Source organism: Oreochromis niloticus, linkage group LG4 (assembly GCF_001858045.2).
Source record: "Oreochromis niloticus isolate F11D_XX linkage group LG4, O_niloticus_UMD_NMBU, whole genome shotgun sequence".
Classification (NCBI taxonomy): Eukaryota; Metazoa; Chordata; class Actinopteri; order Cichliformes; family Cichlidae; genus Oreochromis; species Oreochromis niloticus.
In genome coordinates, this window is record NC_031969.2 from 18277570 (window position 1) to 18297192 (window position 19623).

Genomic DNA, 19623 nt, shown 5'->3' on the forward strand with positions numbered 1-19623 from the left:
ATGTAATTCTCTAACTTTGTTTGTAATACAAAATCTAAAAGGAACAAGCCACGCTTTATCCCAATTGATATTATCAAAAATAGCATTCCAAAAAAACTTCCCTCTTGGAGTTATTTTCTTCTCATTATACAAACATTCTCTAATATGTTTATTGGTGCATTTCTTGCTTAAGAGATCAATACCATTTATATAAAGAGTGTTAACGGATGCATGCGGTGTGTTCTGCTTTTTGTAGCTTTTCATCAACTCAGTCAGTCCGCTGGGAACGGACTTTATTACTGAGCTAAAATCTTTAAATTTGATAGGGAATGTTTTTTCTGTAATAAAGTCATTGTAACTAAGTAGTTTGCCTTCAGAGTCAAATAAGTCTTTTAAATAGATTATATTTTTATCAATCCAATTCTGCAAATATAGTGATTTGTTCCTCTTAGTAATAGATTCGTTATTCCAGATAATGGATCTATGTGGAGAGAAGTTATGTGAATAACATAATTTCCAAGCCAACAATGCCTGTTGATAAAATGCAGACATTTTAACTGGTAACTTTGATATACTGTAATTACAAGACAATAAGAACTGTAAACCTCCAACATTTCTAAAAATGTTATGTGGAATGAAATGCCATAATGATCCAGGAGATTTTAAGCATTCTTTTAGCCATTTCACCTTAAATGTATAGTTCAGGTCCATTGTCAAGAGATGTACTCTAAGACACTTCTTCAGCTGAGAATCAGAGAGGAGAAACACAGTTTTGCTTGCATGCAAGGGCAGCCACAGAGCACCTGCACTTGGAGTGAGGGCTCCGAGACTCGCGCTCTGCCACTGCCCTGGTCTTTATTTATACACAAGAAGAGTAATACAACAGTGAATACGTTTGTTCAGTGGAATGTTGATGCGTGAGCATGTGCGGATATGTGTGTGTGTGTGTGTGTGTGGCGTGTGTGCGTGTGTGCGTGTGCCAGGAGAGGCTCCTCTACCTGGTACAAAGTGAAACTGCTCATTAAGCTCTTATCTAGCAGGTACTGCTCCTTCCCTGCATGATAACGGGTCACAGTGAATCAAAACAGTCTGAGTTATAAAGAGGTCATCATGCAATATTCTATCATATGCAAACTTATATTAGTAAAAGATTATACTGACAATTTTCCATTGACATTCCCTCCTGTTGTCACGTATAACTTTTAAGTGAAATATCAGTGTGTAACATCTTGTTGTATATTTTCTGTCACACCATCATTAGTCACACAAAGTTTTCATGTTCCAACAGGTCGGAGTCATCGTCATCATTTGTCACGGCTATGTATGCAGCAACAGTGGAAACAATTATGCGGTTAATCATGAGCTTTAAACATGGCAGAATACATGTTGCAAAAACACAAAATAAAAGTAAAAATATTCCAACTCCGATGAGTAGTCTTTTTAGCACCTGTAGCCAGGAGCCAGTGTAAAGCCAAGAAAACCAGTCACCCGTATCACTCACATAGTCCTGATTTTGGGCCTGCTGGATCTGTCTCAAGGCGTTCAGTGCGTCAGTCATGTTTGATGAGTGTACATTGTCTGGTATGTAAGTGCAGCAGGTGTTGTTAAAGATGACACAAAGTCCACCTTCCTTGGGTACGTCGCTTCCCCATATTGGGTCATGTGGCTGAATTTCAGGAGGCGTTGATCTTCTTTTCCGGTGTACTGTAGAAGTGGTGTTTACTGCGGTCATTCTGAAAGTGTGGTCTGACAGGAATATAGGAGCACATGTTCCTGTCCAGCTTGGGGGCAGTATGAAATACGCCCGTTGTCCACATAGCCAGGCCATTCCTTGCACCCAGTATGTGCCATTAGATGGTCCAGTCGTGTCCACAGGGGCACCTTCTCCTCCTCCAGCGGTCCGGTTGCAGTTGGTGGTGTTTCCAAGCGGCCTGTTACCTTTGCTTTGTTTATAACACATGGAGTGGTTCTTCCCTGGAGTTTGGTCCAAGAACACTGGAAAATGGATGGATGTGTTGCGGTTTGTCACATTGAAGTTGATCCAGAAAAGTTGATCACATACTCCTTTATCAAGTCCCACGTCTTCAACTGTGATTTTCTTGCGTTGTAACCCTCCTTGAAGGTTGACATGAAGAGTGTAAAAGGTAGATGGGTTTGTGTCTTCGAGGATGATTTGGCTGTGTTGGAGTCCGATGCCAGCGAAGCTAGCTGCACACTTTGCTTGAGTGTTGTTCATATACTTGCCATATAGTGTGGGGTGTGTCGACGTGCTGGGCATATAAGAACAGACATAACAGTCTGTGTTTTCCGATTCTGCTCTGGTCCTGTCGTGGATGTAGCGGTACCAGGCATTGTTCATCCAAGGGTGGATGTGGTCTTGTGTCATGTCTCTTAGGTGGGAGTTGTCATGCGTCCACCTTTTCTGTCTGCCTTGTGGTTCAGCTGTTGTTGGCATCAGCTGGGGTCCTGTAAGGGTGAGCATCGTAGTCAAGGTAACCAAGAGGGTCCACCTTCCCATGGTTGCACACAGATACGTCACACCTCACACTTGGCTGCCCTAAAGTTGATCAGAGGCTGGAGGTTGGAGTGCGAGCTTACCCTACGGGGGCCCAATCAACACTCCCCCCTCACCACTGAAGCAATCAAGTGTGGGTGAGATTTCCCTAATGTGCTGTCTTGGAGGTGCCGGGGTTTCCTGGGACCTCAACCCTTTTGCAGTGGCTCTGATGTATCCAGGAGGGTCTCTCTGCTATTTTGCAGGTAGTTGGAGTGGTCAGAAGCACTTGGTATGGACCCTCCCACCGTGGCGAGCTCCAATTTTTTCTTTGGAGTACTCGGACCAGGATCCAATCACCTGGCTTCAACCTGCAAGAAATAGGTGAAAAAGAGTCTTGCGGCAGTTTATTGTTTAAAACAACTTCTCTGTTTGTCAACAATTGAGTCATCCAATCTGCCAGAGTGGTTTCACGGATTGATTTATCTAGTGGCTCACTAATAACTGGCAGTGGAAAAGGTCGCCCATGTATGATTTCAAATGGGGACAGTTTGTTATTTCCTAGAGCATATTTTGAGCCTTGACACTCATTCAATTCAATGAAGTCTATGTAAATTGTATGAAATGGGTGAGGTGGTGTAGGAAAATGTCCTCTGTTTGGTATTAAGTTACCTTGGGTATTGTGTTTTTGGCAGGTCATACATGTTCTCACGTATTCTTTTGCTGAAGTTTCAAAAATCATAATGTAGAATTAACGGTTTATCATAAAGATCACTACTCAGATCCTCCCTCCTGATGAGGGCATGGCTTAAACCATGGCTCACCAGAGCGGTTGTTTTGTGTAATGATTTGGGAAGAATGGGCTTTCCTGCTATTTTCAATATGTCATGAGTGTCTGGTACTGCTCTGTGTTTTAGCCATTGTTTTTGTTCTTTAGGTGGTGCTGCTCCTTGTTCGTCCTGCAGTACAGATAGTGGAATGGTGTGGTGTTCATGAGTTGTTAATAAGACTGTGGTTACTATGGCTGCTGTTTTTGCAGCTTTGTCAGCAAAATTGTTTCCCTTTGTAATTTCAGAGTCATCCTTCTGATGTGCTGAACATCAGAAGCAAATTGCTAAATGTCGTATCACATAAGGAGTTTCCTCCCATGTAAACAGATGTGTGCCATGATAAAATCTTGCTCCACACACTAGAAATAAGAAACTAATTTCAACCCTTGTTACATCTTATTCACTTATATAAGAATAAGTGAATAAGTTATTCCAGTTATTTTTTCAAATCTACTATCAATCAACGAATTTGCATATCAGCTTATAATGTGCTAAGATGATAGGTCAACAGAAATGCATGTTCAAAATATTATCACAAAACAGAATTTCCTTCATACAGTAAATTACTTGTGTTGCATCAATCAAACAGAAAGCATCTCACAATTTATTGTATTACCAACTAAATTTATTGTCTGATTACTGCTTGGTCATACCAGACTCTCTCTGACTTTATTTTGTCTTCTCTGTTTTCTCAAACGTTTCACCTATTGTCCTGCTGGAGAGTTAATTGTCAGCAGTAGATAAATTCAGCATTTGATAACAAAACTCTGTTAAGTTTTTCCTGTGTGTACACCAATGAAAGATGCAAGCGCATGTATAGTGTGTGCTATAGTATAAGCTGTTCTTCATTGCATGTATGTGTGTTAGTACGCTTGCATGCAGGGCCTCTGGGCCTGTCTCACCCAAAAGGGCATTTTCTTAACAGCTGCCTTTCTCTCGCGGGTGTTAAGAAAGGTAAATGTACTTGTAGCAGTTGTGAGATTATTATGCTGTTATATATTACATTAATCAAATTGAGTTAATCATGATACTGCTGTAGGCCACATCATACTTCTTGTGTAAACAGTATGTAGTTTTAGTTTGCATCATACTTCTGAGTTAAAAGAATGTGAAAATCATTAGATTTATTAGATAGGTTTGTATTATCCTATACTGCTGATTTACTGTGAGTGAGTTATACTGTTTCATGACATTTCATACTGCTGAGTTATGAAGAGAATATTGTGTTCAGAGAGTCAGGGCCTCTTTTTTTTTTATGATAGTAAGGAGAACGGAGCACATTGCACGGGAGCTTCACTCCCACCTTTGGTGGAGGCAGAAAAACAGGGAGCCAAGGTCATAACTCAGGCTCTCTAAGAGTCAGAAAGAACGTGAATGCTTAGTTTTGTGGCTGTGGCGCATTTTGTATAGCTTCTTTTCTTTGTTTAGTAGCTTTCTGCCTTCACCTGAGGGTGTGCCCTAAGCATGTGACTTCAGGTCTCCATAATTGGAGCTTATTTAAAGATAAATAAGATTTCATTTATTGCTCGCAGATCATGCACTAGATGTTGCAGTATTAGCCTTCTTCAACACTTAAACAAAACATCACTCTTTGTTTTATTATTATTATTATTATTATTATTATTATTATTATTATTATTATTATCATCCTTTCTCAAAGACAGAAAATGAAAATGTAGTTGTTCCTGGCTGAGAAACACAAAACCTCCTCTTTTTTTTTTTCCCAAAACAAGAAACTAAGTTTTAACTTTTCTGCCTTGTCACCTAAAACAAAACAAACAACCCAGCTCTCAGCTGGCTCTGGACTTATCATCATCAAGGACGCATGGTGAGAGCTACTTCAGAAGTTACAGTACTCATCACTCAAGCAACATTTCAAAAAACAAAAGAAACAAAAAACAAAATTCAGCACACTACACAGAGAACAACAACAAGACACAACTGAAGGTGTTGTTCTTGTTTGTTCTCCTTGAATTTTAGAATATAAAGTTATTACATCTGCATTAGTAAATCATATGCCTAATCATTATGTGCCACTGTGATCCACAAGTATGATCACAAATTTATTCATTTTTCAAACCAACAAAACAAAAAACAAAAACAAAACAAAACAAGTTACTGATGGCTTGAACACTTTACACACGTAAGGCAGGATGCAAAAAAAGGCTGCTGCCAAAAACAAATCAGAAGTGTGAGGGGAAAAAACTGAGCTCACAGACAGCTGCATGTTTGAGCTTTAATAGCTGTTTCCCTCCCTCTGATGTGTTCTTATGCAACTCCTGTTCTAAAAAAAATGTGTAACTTGCTCATCAGCTTAGCAGTGTCCATATATTTAATTTAGCTTCTCAATTGTGCAGCTTTAGCTGTTGTATACAGGGTTTAGCTTGTTAGTTGTTAGTATAGGTGTGCTCTATATTTCAGCAATGTCTCATCTAGGATGACAGGTTTTCAAGCAGGTCAAGTGCCTCTATGTACTTGATTAGTTTAGAAATTTTCTTTATTTTCTTCATCTCATATGTCATTGTACTGAATTTGAGCAAACCTTAAGCTTGATGCAGACTACTTCTAACAATTATCCACCTCACATCATAGCTGACTGAGGTGCCTCTTCATATTAATATTATGTTATTATTAATGCTATTATTATTATCATATATCAGCAATAGTATATTACAATATTTTATTTATATTTTATTTGTGTCCACCAAGGGCTGAGGGTGATCTGCAGTTTCACCCTTTCCCAAGCTGGAGACAAATTTCCCTTATCACACGCTTTCCTTGGCTGAACAATGACACAACCTTAATATACCTTATGCATCTCTCTATTTCATTTAATATGTGTTTGTGTGAATCATGTATTTTCTTTCATTCTATTCAGTCTGGGCACGGTCTTCATCCCAACTATATTTCATTGTTAATACCAGTTTACAGGTTGTTATCCTTGCTATCATCAACTTGAATACATTACAGTTAAGTTCTAAATCAATTTAGCCTTTTGTTTATTTTACTTTATTCCTCTTGCATTTATATGTATTCAGTTGGGTCTGTTTCCAGTCCTTTTTAAACTTATACTTAGATCTCTAATTTTTTACTTGGTGAGGGATTATTATGTTCTTCCTAGTCTGAACTGCTCTCTGTTTCTTACAGTCACGTACAAAATGTCCCTCTTTTCCACATCTCCAGCATGCAGTACTAAAACCACTGCTTGGTGTTTGTCTAGGCCTGCCTCTACCCCCTGCTCCTGCCCTGTGCATTCCTCTCCCTTTCTTGTGGATTACTCCTGCTCCGGTTTGTTGTTTTTCTAAACATTCCTCATCAGGTGTTAATTTTGCTTGTGTATTCTCCATGTTCAAAGATTTTGCTGGGCCTTCACTGGCACGCTTGACTTCAGAGTGGTTGCTGATACGGCCTTCGACTTCACTTCTAACAGTGAAGCGGTATCAGTTTTATGAGACGAAGCTCAACCGTTCTCCTTTGTCACCAGTACGTGAGCCTCAAGCAAAGAAAAACAAAATAAAACAAAATAAAATAAAATGGAAGTAGTTCAGCAGCGTATTGTGCTGTAAAATCAACTTACTTCCAAACACACATATACATACACACAGATAGACATTTGCGCGCTAATTTGTCACGAAGTATTTCACGGTCACTTCTAGAACCACTCTAAACACAGTTCCTTGTGGCGAACTTAAACCTTATTTGTCACGAGGTATTTGACGGCTACCTCTAACCTATTTTACGCGTATCACGAAGTAATTCCGGCTACAGCTAACCTATTTTGCGCATTTCACGAAGTAATTCCGGCTACAGTAAACCTATTTTGCGCATTTCACAAAGTAATTCCGGCTACAGTAAACCTATTTTGCGCATTTCTTAAAACCTTCTCGGCAGTTTTATATATCAAAATAGTGTTTCTCACCCTCAGACGTTTCACTGGTGGTTCGGATCGTCAGACTGAATCCCACCGCCGTGGACCAGACTAAAAACACCGGCCTGGACCCGAATTTTAACGTCCCAGGTCTTTCGGCCTCATCTAAGAGGGCTGTGCACAGACTTCGGTGCTGGCTTCCCACGGCGTCAGGAAACAGTGTGTCAGATCCTGGAACAGAGTCACAGATAACAGTTCTGATGTTTCTGATCCGGCTCGAAGGACCAAAATAAATGTCAAGAGATGTACTCTAAGACACTTCTTCAGCTGAGAATCAGAGAGGAGAAACACACAGTTTTACTTGCATGCAAGGGCAGCCACAGAGCACCTGCACTTGGAGTGAGGGCTCCGAGACTCGCGCTCTGCCACTGCCCTGGTCTTTATTTATACACAAGAAGAGTAATACAACAGTGAATACGTTTGTTCAGTGGAATGTTGATGCGTGAGCATGTGCGGATATGTGTGTGTGTGTGTGTGTGTGTGTGGCGTGTGTGCGTGTGCCAGGAGAGGCTCCTCTACCTGGTACAAAGTGAAACTGCTCATTAAGCTCTTATCTAGCAGGTACTGCTCCTTCCCTGCATGATAACGGGTCACAGTGAATCAAAACAGTCTGAGTTATAAAGCGGTCATCATGCAGTATTCTATCATATGCAAACTTATATTAGTAAAAGATTATACTGACAATTTTCCATTGACATCCATGAAGTCCAGAAGGCCAAAACCACCTTTATCTTTAGGTCCACAAAGCAATGATTTTTTTTAGATGATGGTGCTTATTCTTCCATACAAAGTTAACAAATAAGTTATTAACATTTTTACATGTGGAATCATACACATTAAGGGAAAGGGCTGGATACACAAATCTGGAAACACCTTCAGCTTTAGTCAAAAGGATTCTACCAAAAATTGATAGGTCTCTTTGGAGCCATAAGTTCAGTATAGTTTTAGTTTTTTCCATCCTGGGAGAGAAGTTGAGTTGTTGACGCTCCGTGTCATTCTTACAGACATGAATACCAAGGTATCTAACACAGTCTTTGACAGGAATATTGTATAAGGATTTGACATTTGATTGGTACAAACATAAAATTTCACATTTAGATTTATTTAGTTTTAATCCAGAGGCAATTGAGAATTTGTTTATTAATGAAATAGCATTTTCAATCTGATCTTTGTTTTTTAAGAATGAAATGGTGTCATCTGCTGGTTGAGTAACTCTTGATTTCTTTACCAAAAATAGATAAACCTTTAATAACTGGGCTATTCAAAATGTGTAATGAAAGTAGTTCAGCCACAATCAAAAATAAAAAGGGTGAAATTGGGCAACCCTGGCGAACAGATCTCATGACTGGAAATCTTTTAGTGGTATTTTGATATAGTATAACACAACTGTCAATATTTTTATAAAACATCTCGATAGTTGACACAAAGTTTGGACCAAAACCAAAGGTTTGGAGTGCTTTAAATAAGAAATAATGTTCTACCGTATCGAAAGCTTTATAAAAATCAAGAAACACAATAAGGGAATCATCATCTATATTGTCAGAGTAGTCTAATAGGTCAAAAATAAGCCTTATGTTTGAACTGATATGGCGGTTGGTCATAAATCCGGTTTGCGTTTCAGCTATGATCTCATCAAGATTTTTCTTTAATCTTTTGGCATAAACTAAAGAGATAATCTTATAATCTATGTTCAAAAGCGTGATAGGTCTCCAATTTTCTATAACAAGAAGATCTTTATCAGGTTTAGGAATTAAAGTTATAATACCCTGTTTCATGCTTGTGGACATTTCTTTTCTTTTCTTTTTTTTAAACATATGTTTATTTGTTTTTTTTTTGTTTTTTTGTTTTCAACAGTATCCAACACAAAAATATAATGAACATATGGCAGGTATTAAAATAATAATAATAATAATAATAATAGTAATAATAATAATAATTGAAATGTTAATCATAAAAAATTCAAAATAAGTGAATAATTAAATAATTTAAAATAGCAAACAATGCAAATAAATACAATTTAAAAAAAAACAAACAAAAACAACAACAACAACAAAAAAAAACAAAGAAAAAAAAAAATCATAACGTAGGTTACACAGTATATTCCCAACAGCAATTCAGACATTATTCATCATTATCTAGTTATCTTATTCACCCACCGCCCCCCCCAAATCCCCACTCCTCAGTAGATCTAGAAATATCTTCCAAATGTTGTAAAATTCAGAAGCCTTCTTTCTAACAATATAGGTCAGTTTCTCAAGAGCTAAACTCGATGTTAAGTTGTTTAACCAGTGGTTAAAAGAGGGGCAACCAACATTCTTCCAACATAATGCAATACAGCGTTTGGCCTGTAGCAAACAAAGATCGACCATTTTTCTTTCCTCACACGACAGAGTACAGTCATCTGGGTACAAGCCTAAAATGCATAACTTAGGGCAAAGCGGTACAGGGGAAGTTGTGATCTGAGAGATATATTGTAACACTGAGCTCCAAAATTTTTGAATCTCTTCACATTTCCACAGGCAGTGGTATAGTGTACCCTGATGACTATTACACTTATAGCATAGATCAATTATATTAGGATCAAATTTATTCAATTGCACAGGGGATATGTATGTTCGCATTATCCAGTTAAATTGTATCATTCTCAAACGAGTGTTAATGGTTTGAGTGTGTGCTTTTAAACATATTTTACTCCATTCAGTAGATGAAATATCTTCTTGTAAGTCACTAATCCACTCCCGTCTTCTACTATCAGAGTTGTCCTTATGGTTTTCAACTAACATGCTATACAACTGGGACACCAGTCTTTTACCAAAATAGTTTTTTGTAACATGAGTTTCTAGGATGGAGAGTGGGGGTTGATGCACAGAGTTGTTTAAGTGTGCCAGAATAAAACTTCTAAGTTGTAAATACTTAAAGAAGTGTTTCTGTGGAATATTAAACTTTGCCCTTAATTCACTGAATGACATTAGAGAGTATTCCTCATATAAGTCCTGTAATTTCGCAACGCCCTTGTTAAGCCATTCTTTAAAGCCCAAGTCATTTTTAGCCGGAGCAAAGAGTTCATTTCCCCAAATTGGGGAGAAACAGGACAACCTTGGAGAGTCATTCAACATTTTTTGTACTTCATGCCAAACAACAACAGTGTTTTTTACAAAGGGATTAGTAGTAGTTTTCTTTAAAGTTTTAAAGGGTGCTGAGTATAGATAGCTATGTAATGACAAACCCTTTGAGGACATTTTTTCAATTTCTAACCAGGGAAGGAAAATATCGTTTGAAAACCAAAACATAGTGGTCCTCAGCTGAGCAGCCCAATAATACCATTCTAAATTTGGAAATTGTAGCCCTCCTCTATCATATGGTAAATACAAGAGGGAGAGTCTGAGTCTTGGCTTCCTATTGTTCCAGATGAAATTAGAGAGGAGCTTTCTGGTCTTGGAAAAAAAAGAAGGAGGAGGGGCCAGCGGAATTGACTGAAAGATATATAGAAATTTAGGTAATATAGTCATTTTTACTATGTTTATTCTTCCCAGTAAAGAAAGAGGCAATGATATTAATCTAGTGATCTCTTCCGACACCTCTATTACCATGGGCTCATAATTGGCTGAGCTAAGATCGCTTATCTTTGGGGTTACTCTGATGCCCAAATATTTAAATCCCTCTGTGGCATTCACAAATGGATGGGACACAACTGGTTTCATCCTCTCATTTACATTTAAAAACATAATGGATGATTTTTCTTTATTCACTTTGAACCCAGAGAAACTGCCAAATTGATCAAATAGCTTCAGGAGAGATGGTATTGATTCTGCGAGGTGTGATAGAAACACAATAGTATCATCAGCGTACATTGCTGTTTTGTGTAGCGTCTCCCCAATCGTAATACCATGGATTGAGGGATGTGATCTAATTGCTATTGCTAAAGGTTCCATGGCTAGTACAAAAAGCAGAGGTGAAATTGGAGACCCTTGTCTGGTGCCTCGAAATAGCTCAAAAGGATGAGAGATGAGATTATTGGTAGATACCATTGCAACCGAATCAGCAAGTAAAATTTCAACCCATCTACGGAAGTGATCACCGAATCCAAAACGCTTAAGCACCTCAATTAGATAGGGCCATTCAACTCGATCGAATGCCTTCTCCGCATCGAGTGATAGTATTGCAGTATCAGGTGACTCTTCACATTTGTGGATTATATTGAGAACTCTCCTCACGTTGTGGAACCCCTGACGATTTTGAACGAAACCATTTTGATCTCCATGTATAATGGCTGGAAGAGCCCTCTCCAGCCTCATAGCCAGAGCCTAAAGCCGAAAGCGGTTCTTACAGACCCATATCGCTGTTAAATTCCGGACATTTCTTTTCTATCAAGGCATTCCTTAAATAATTCTAATAAAGGATCAACAGTGATATCCCAGAACTGTAAATAAAATTCCACTGACAAACCATCATTGCCTGGAGATTTGCCCTTTTTCATTGATTGAATTGCCTCTGAAATTTCTGATTTTGTTATGGGACGTTCACAATTAGTTTTAAAGTTTTCTGAGATAGTTGGTGCAAAATTTTTAACTGACTCGATAAATCTATCACAATCATTGATATTACAATTTGATTTGTATATATCTTTGTAGAATGAACCAACATGTTTTGAGATATCTAAATGATTAGTGGTTATGTTATTATCAATCTTAAGAGCAGATATATTGTTTCTTCTTTGGTTTCGTTTCTCAAGAGCAAAAAAGTAACTAGAATTTCTTTCACCTAGTTCTAGCCATTTTGCTTTGGACCTTATAAAAGCCCCTTTAGCCATGTTAATATATGCGTTATCTATTTCTTCCTTTTTAATTTAATTTCTTCATCATCTGATAGAGCATCTTTCTTCATTAATATGTTTAATTCATTCATAATACTGATTTCTTTTGTGTCATTTCTTTTTTTTAATTTCTTTGCTTCGCCTTATTGCCGCTTCCCTTACCTTGAATTTGAAAAATTCCCATTTTAGTGTGTGATTCATATTGGCATCCCCGAATATCTGTTCTGCCGTTTTTTCCACTGTACTACAAAATGTATCATCATTCAATAAATTATTATTTAGCTTCCAAAAACCACGTAGTTTACTTTGACTTTGTTTATTGCCAACTAAGTGAATTGTAATCAATTTGTGATCAGTTAATGGAGCAAAATCATGAGAAGATTCTGAAACTAAACGTAAACATGAAGAAGATATTAACCACAAATCAATTCTAGATTGTAGAGATCTATTTGCATTGCTCCAGGTAAACTCTTTTGTATCAGAGTTTAAGAATCTCCATACATCTATAACTGCAACTTGTTCACAGAGAAACGCAGTGCTTTTAAATTTTGAGTGTTGAGATGTTCTTATTGGTACTCTATCTATAAGATCGTCTGGAGCATCATTATAATCTCCTCCAAGAATCATGTGGGCTCCCTTATATTTTGATTTAAAAAAACGCCTGCCGAATGTTGAGAGGCGTGGCAAAAATAACACTGATCACCCCACTGTGCTTTCCAGAATTTTACATCATTATCACTCGAATGAGTTTCTTGTAGAAAAATCAAATCAGCATTTTTCCGTCTACAGAAAATGAAAATTGACTTTCTTTTGGTACTGTCACGAATACCTCGAACATTAAGGGATAGTATTTTTAAGGAACTGAAATGTAAGTCTGTCATAAGAAAAGAAGGCAATGAATAAAGTGAACTGGATGTCTGTTAAACTAACTAGAAACTTATAAGGTGCTAAGGTATAAACACCTAAAGAAGATACTCTCAAAAGGGAACACTAAGTGTTGAGTACCTAAGTAAAATTCTTCAGACTCTTTGGTTTTTCCCCCCCGATGCAGTGACCCAAATGCTTAAGCAAATTAACATTTATACACCAATAAAAGTAGGATATTTAACTACTCACACTGTAAAACATAAGCAAGTTCAAACATAACCATAATAATGTTTGCCAGATATTGGTACAACTAACTTGGAGGTATAAAAGTTTTATAGAAAATTTAAAGAGGATATTATTGGTTGTAAACATATTACCTAATGAACCTGAGGTATTTCAAGCAAAAACAAAAAACAAAAACAATATACAAGTGCCTCAAAATTATTAAATATTGAACAGTAACATTGGGAGCCTGAGGTAGTTGAAATACCTGTTGTTAATGTTAGGTAACGTACAGAGTGAACTTAAAGTATTTCAGTCATCTTGCTGATCTTTTAATAACCTCTTATTTATGCAGTGTGTCTTACACCATCAATGATGGCCACAGGACCAATCCATTTGGTCTTCTTTCCCTCGTCACGGGCTTGTTTGACAGTTGGCCACAGTTTATTTCTGCACTGTCTCTCCATGTAGGTGAGATCTTCAGCCAACCTGAGATTCTTCTTCTTCATCACATCAGAGTTGAGGGAAGCTCTCCACACTTTGTGTCGGAAGGTGCGCATGGTGAACTGTATGATGATGGGGGCGTGAGCGGTTTTCATCTCTTGTTCGACCAACTCTATGAACAGTATCTATCATGAACTCGAATTTGTTTTTTTCCTCTGGGATGATCAGGGCGATTATATCCATCACCTCTTTTCTTATATCTTTGTTACTATGCTCTGGGAGATTCAGCAAACGCAGGTTCCACCGCCGACTATATCTCTCGTCTCCTCTTGTTTCTCCTGAAGTGCAGCAATGCGATCTTTCAGCTTCTTCACAGTAACCTCTGTCTCTTTGCTCTGTATTTCAAGACCTTTCACGTGATCCCGCACGGCAATAATCTCCGCCGTGTTTTTGTTCGGATTTGGAGAATCTGTCATTCAGCCCATTAATAGCTTTCAAGATGTCGGCATTGGATACAGCTTCCTCTCTCACCTCATGCACTTCGATGTGGCTCTTCTTTGGGTTGGGGGATGCACAGTACAGTAGTGCAATTCATCCTGATCGGTGATTGGTCAAAAGTCTAGAGTGAAAGAAGAGGCTTGTGATTGGTGGAAAATGTTCAATGAAGAAGCCTTCTTTCATTCATTCAGTCTGTTGTCTGTTTTTTCTTTGTCAGGTGATGTTTCCAGCTCCTTTATCTCACCTGACGCCTGGAATGCCGTCTGTGGTCTTCAGCATGATCACAATGTGTTATTTGTGTATTTTGACTGGTTTACAATGACAGGACAGTAAGCATTATCAGTGTATATTCCAATAAAAGCATCGAGTTTTTACTCCAACATCGATGAGGATTTTCTTTTGGCTCTTTTGAACCAACAGGTTGGAAAGTCTCCTGAAACTAAGCGCAATTGAAAATCAATTCCTTTCTTTTCTTCTGTGATTATTATGTGCAAAGACTAGCCATAAGAGGAGTCTTTTAGGTTCTCCTGATGAGACAATGTAATTGTTTTACTTTTCTACTGGTAAAATCTGAAGGATTATTCATGCCATGACACTGTCATTTACAGACAGGCAAGAAATTAAAGGCATGCCCTGAACTCTTGACCCCTACACAGAGAGACATTGTTGCACTTTGCTGCCATGTTAGGGTTCACTTGTCAAAGGTAAAAGAGTTGTAAAATCATTACAAACTTGCTATGACAGATTATGTTTGTCCCGTGACAAATAGACTGAGTAGTTGATTATGAAAAAGGCGTGATCATACACCATGGCTTTCACAGTCACCTGACGTCAACCAAGACTATTCTGGGGAAATGTGTTTACTAAACAATTCCAGGATACACTGAAGTTGTTGTGGAGGCATGTGTTGTACAAATACTTCCAAAACTTGTCTTTGCCTGCTTGTACACATTGCTTCTTTGGTTCAGGTCTGTTATGTGTTTCTACATAGTTGTGTCTACATGCCTAAGGCAGATTAAAGCCCAACTTAGACATTCATTAAGTAAATCCACAACTCACTGTTACTGTAACACAGGACACTTTATTAAAGTGGACGAAACAGGAATACAGGAAAACAGCACTGCAGGGTAGTCAATCAGTGAACTGAACTACAAAAAGTCAAAAGTGCCTATCAGGTAGGCTGGAATCATACACGTTACCATCAACAATATCATTGTGAATGTTACACGTACTTAAAGAAAGTTTACAACGAGCGAGATGTACTGACAATAGCCAAACACGGGTAAATGTGTAGTAAATGGCAGTGCGGTAAATCTGCCTAGTATGATATTAAATACACTTACTACTTAATATATCTCAGATGGTTTGTAACGAGCCACGGAAGGCATCATGTTGACTTGAAGGCGCGTGGATACCCTCCGTGCGTGAGTGAAGGCAGCGGCTCGGCTGAGCAGCTGCTGTGTGCAGGTTTGGTGAAGACCACAGTTCTCACCAGGCCTGCTGACGAGGTGCATGGGCATCTGGATTTACAACATGAATTGCTAATGTCGCGATCATCAGTTGTAGCCACTGAAAAGACTAGAAATGGGCGTAATACATTAGATGTCGGCTAGCGCGCGGCTAACATTTACCACAAAGAAAAAGCCTTAAATGCGCTATTCAGCGTCGTGTAATTTCCGCTAAATCCAGAGTCTGTAACTTCACGTAAACATAGAAGAAATGCCAGTTTCCATTTCAAAAAAATAGCGGACTTTCCGGCTTCTTCGCTGTGTGTTGTTGTTGTTTTGGTGACGCAACTTCCGTCGACCAGACGATTGGTCGTCTACAGTGGGTTTCGGCGCTCCTATTGGCCCGAGTCTACAGTGTCTACGCTCACCGTAGATTCCGGGCCAATGAAAAGACGTAATGGTCTACAGACACCGTAGACGTTGCACTAAGAGGGGTCTGAGGGAGAGGTTTGCATAAGCCTGCAAAGGTTTTATCTGGCTCCAAGTCCATTATCAGTCCTTCCTTTCTTCGCGCCTCTTTTTTGGCCATTTTGCAAGCTTATCCCGTGGCTATTAGCTAAATGTTTCTATACAAGCTAACACTTCACCGTGTCGGAATTCGGCAGGAAAAAAAAGAAAAGAAACTCAGTTTCGCCTGATTTTATGTTATAAAGATGTCCTGTACGAGCGCAAAACACAAGTGCAATGAGTCACTTCTAATAAAGGAATTATCTGAGTCAGTTTAGATCATTTAAAACGTTTGGTACTCATCAGAGATTCACGAGCTTACAGAGAAGCGTCCACACAGGTCGCCATCTTGGCTCCTCCTCCATCCACAGCGCTCTTTGATCTTCTCAAAGGACCATTATGACGCCGCGGGCGACGTCACGTTCTCTGCTAAACCGAGTCCTTAAATAGGGGAGCTCCTTTAACAGTTAACATTGGAGCATTTTCAGAAACAGCTAGTTGTTTTAGACAAAGCTAATACGTATTTAACCTGTGACACCGTGCTTTAAACCTTTAAAAAAATGTCACAGGACTCATTAAACATCTTACCTTTTGGAAGCAATAATAGATTGGAATCATTCAGGCTGCGGCTTCACGCTGTTGAGATCACACTGTCTCACGTTCAAGAACTCGTAAGGCAAATTTCTGAGCCCAACAGTACAATTACTACTCAGCTGCCTGACGTTACAAGGGACAGAGATCAAATCACTACTCAGCTGTCTGACGTTACAAGGGACAGAGATCAAATCACTACTCAGCTGTCTGACGTTACAAGGGACAGAGATCAAATCACTACTCAGCTGTCTGACGTTACAAGGGACAGAGATCAACTCACTACTCAGCTGTCTGACGTTAGAAGGGACAGAGATCAAATCAAAGAAAAGTATGAAAACAGTGAGAGAGCTCACACGGAAGAGATCGAAAGAATTTTGAAAAATAAGGCAGAACTCACAACAGGGTACGAAAATATTATCAAAAAAAACACAGAACTCGGGGAAGAAAACGCAGAACTCAGAAGAGGGTGCGAAAATATTACAAAAGAAAACACAGAACTCAGGGAAGAAAACGCAGAACTCAGAAGAGGGTACGAAAATATTACAAAGGAAATCACAGAACTCAGGAAAACTGTGGAAAACCATCAGCACCTAGTGGAAGAAGCGCAGTGTATAATAAATAGAAATGCTCCTGAACCTGAGGAGGCTGAGACCCATGGTTCGTGGTGTCATGGTGCCAAACACCTACTTAAAGTAGGTCTTGCCACAGCGGCCATTGTTGTTCCTGCAGCTTGCTGGGCCATCTCAAAGCTTTTTGGCTGAAGTGAATGTCCCTGCTCTGTGGGATCATGATTCCAAAGAGCGGGGATCGCTACACATCCACAATTACAGTAGGGCTGTAATTGTGGATGTGGACCAGTTACCCTTTAAAAACAGTAATGATGTTTTCCAGCCACATCCTGGCGTTGTTCCCGCTGGTGCAGGGTCCGCTCTTTGCGAAGGTTTCTCCATTTGGTTCTGTCCAAGGCGTCCTCAGGTGATGCGTTGACAGTCTTAATGTCTTCCTTGATTTTGTCCATCCACCGTTTCTTCGGTCTGCCTTGAGGCCGGCGTCCTTCTGGGTCGATCCTCATAGCCGTTTTTGCTACAGAGTTCTCGTGTCCATACCACCTCAGGTGGGACTCGAGCATCTTTTGGACTCGAGCCACAGCCCACCAGCCTGTCATAAATATGCTGTGCTCTCCTTTATGTTTGATTTTATTTTGCCCCTCACCCCCCAACCCCCAACCAGTCATGGCAGAAGACCGCCCCTCCCTGAGCCTGGTTCTGCCAGAGGTTTCTTCCTGTTAAAAGGGAGTTTTTCCTCTCCACCGTTGCCAGAGTGCTTGCTCATAGGGGATCATTTGATTGTTGGGGTTGAATTTTTGGGTTTCATTTAATTGTCTTGAACTGAAAAACCTAAAAATTCAGGTGAGGGTTTTACATAGTGGAGAGCACTACATTTGTTAACTGCACTTTTTTTATTGTAGTTTTTGCAGTGCTTCCTACTACAAAGACTACAGATAAAAACCTTGCAGTTAGCAGCAAATCAAAATAAAGTTTTTATTTCAAATATATTTCATTATATTTTCTGTCATCATTTTATTATAGATTAAGTGCAAGAGTAGTTAAGTGTGGATAATTAAATAATAGTTTATTGCAATAGCAAATTGCGCCTTGTTCTCAGATGGACAGCAAGTGGAGAGTGATAGATGAGATGAGGAGATGGGAGGAGGAAGAGAGGCAAAGAGTGATTCACAGGCAGAGCCTAGTTTATTTACCACATTTTTTTGTTGCCTGGACACTTCTTTGTACACATGGGTCGTGTCTTTTGTATGATAATTACTGATAAAGACAGACGTGACTCTGTATTTATATTTCTTGCAGCCTGTTAACACTGTACCTCTTGCCTTTACAAACGGCTCTTCTGTGTTTCTGTCTCATCGTTCTGCGGATGAACATTTGTCGCCCACCGTGATCTCAGCACGTTGTTCTGGTTCTGGAGAGCAGATCGTGCGTTGATCTGAGTCCTGTGATTTCCAGTAGTGATTTATTCCCAAGACAAATCAAATCATCCTCTGCTGCCATGTTTTTGCACAGTAAAAATGATGCAGGTGTCAGAAACGGTCCGGCCTTAGTTATTGTCTCAGATATGACACTCGTCTTATCCTGTCTGCTTCTGTCGGTTTCCTTCATTTACTTCTTGTTATTTTCCTAAAATGTGTTCCAGAGTGACAAAAATATCTGCTGGAGTTTATGCTGCACTAAAACCTCAATGACATAGTTGCACTCACTGCTAAAAGGAAAGCCAGAGGAGCAGACACATCCCGGCAAAACACTGATGCAGCTTTTTCACATTAAATGGAAGTGATATAAGATACAGTCCTGATTAAAAGGTTTAAGACCACTTGAAAAATGGCAAAAATCATATTTTGCATGGTGGGATCTTAACAAATGTTGTTACTAAGAAAATGTTTTATTCACAAATGCAGACATTTCAAAGCTAAATGACATGATTTTGAAAATGAGAAGTGATATTAAGTGTATTCATTGTTAATCACAGAATCATAATTCATATATGATTTTATTGATAGTTAATTATGTTTAACTGCTCAGCACTGATCAGAATATAACCAGGAATAAGTTTAACCTGTGTGATAGATCAGAAAATGTAATATAGACGGGCTTCACACAGAGTCTGTCCTTAGTGTGTGTGCGTGTGTGTGTGTGTGTGTGGCAGCTCCAATTATAGAGCCAGCATTCCTCACTAGTTTGTCTCCTCTCCTTGCATCCTTGTTTCTGATGATGCCCCCCCACCAGACTGCAGCAGCACACTTGCCACAGCAGACTGAGTGCTGCAGATGTCAAGTGACAGTTCTTAAAAAGAGGCTCTGGCCCTTTTGAATTCTACTCTCTACCAGACAGTCCTGAATGTCTGAGTATCAGTTTGTGCCCTGACGTTCAAAAGCACTCTAGTTATGCAGCAGGGCCATGATCAGCAGCAGGCACGTGCAGAGGGGG

General features: G+C 39.2%; 2 protein-coding genes across 11 annotated transcripts in view; one reads left to right on the top strand and one right to left on the bottom strand.

The window, feature by feature from the left end:
• The window catches only part of LOC102080623 (transmembrane emp24 domain-containing protein 6), a 43724-nt gene that overhangs the window by 15545 nt on the left and 8556 nt on the right, over window positions 1–19623 (top strand). The gene's annotated exons all lie outside the window — the stretch shown is intronic.
• Window positions 443–18195, bottom strand: LOC109201964 (uncharacterized). Of its 4 annotated transcripts, XM_025906610.1 has the most exons (4): window positions 16353–18177; window positions 15419–15653; window positions 7223–7402; window positions 443–2844 (listed from the first exon to the last, which is right to left on the bottom strand). In XM_025906610.1, the coding sequence occupies exon 4, from the start codon at window positions 2495–2497 to the stop codon at window positions 1241–1243; it is 1257 nt and encodes a 418-aa protein (XP_025762395.1). In that variant the 5' UTR covers window positions 2498–2844; window positions 7223–7402; window positions 15419–15653; window positions 16353–18177; the 3' UTR covers window positions 443–1240. The 4 variants fall into 4 exon arrangements, 3 of the variants coding, with proteins under 3 accessions (XP_025762395.1, XP_025762393.1, XP_025762394.1); XM_025906608.1 differs by having other exon boundaries at window positions 15419–18177; XR_002061920.2 differs by lacking the exon at window positions 443–2844 and adding an exon at window positions 6053–7118 and having other exon boundaries at window positions 7161–7402; window positions 15419–18195.

What these genes read in the sequence shown, in the direction of transcription:
- LOC109201964 (XM_025906610.1), bottom strand. Translation starts at nt 2,497, where the DNA reads ATGGGAAGGTGGACCCTCTTGGTTACCTTGACTACGATGCTCACCCTT.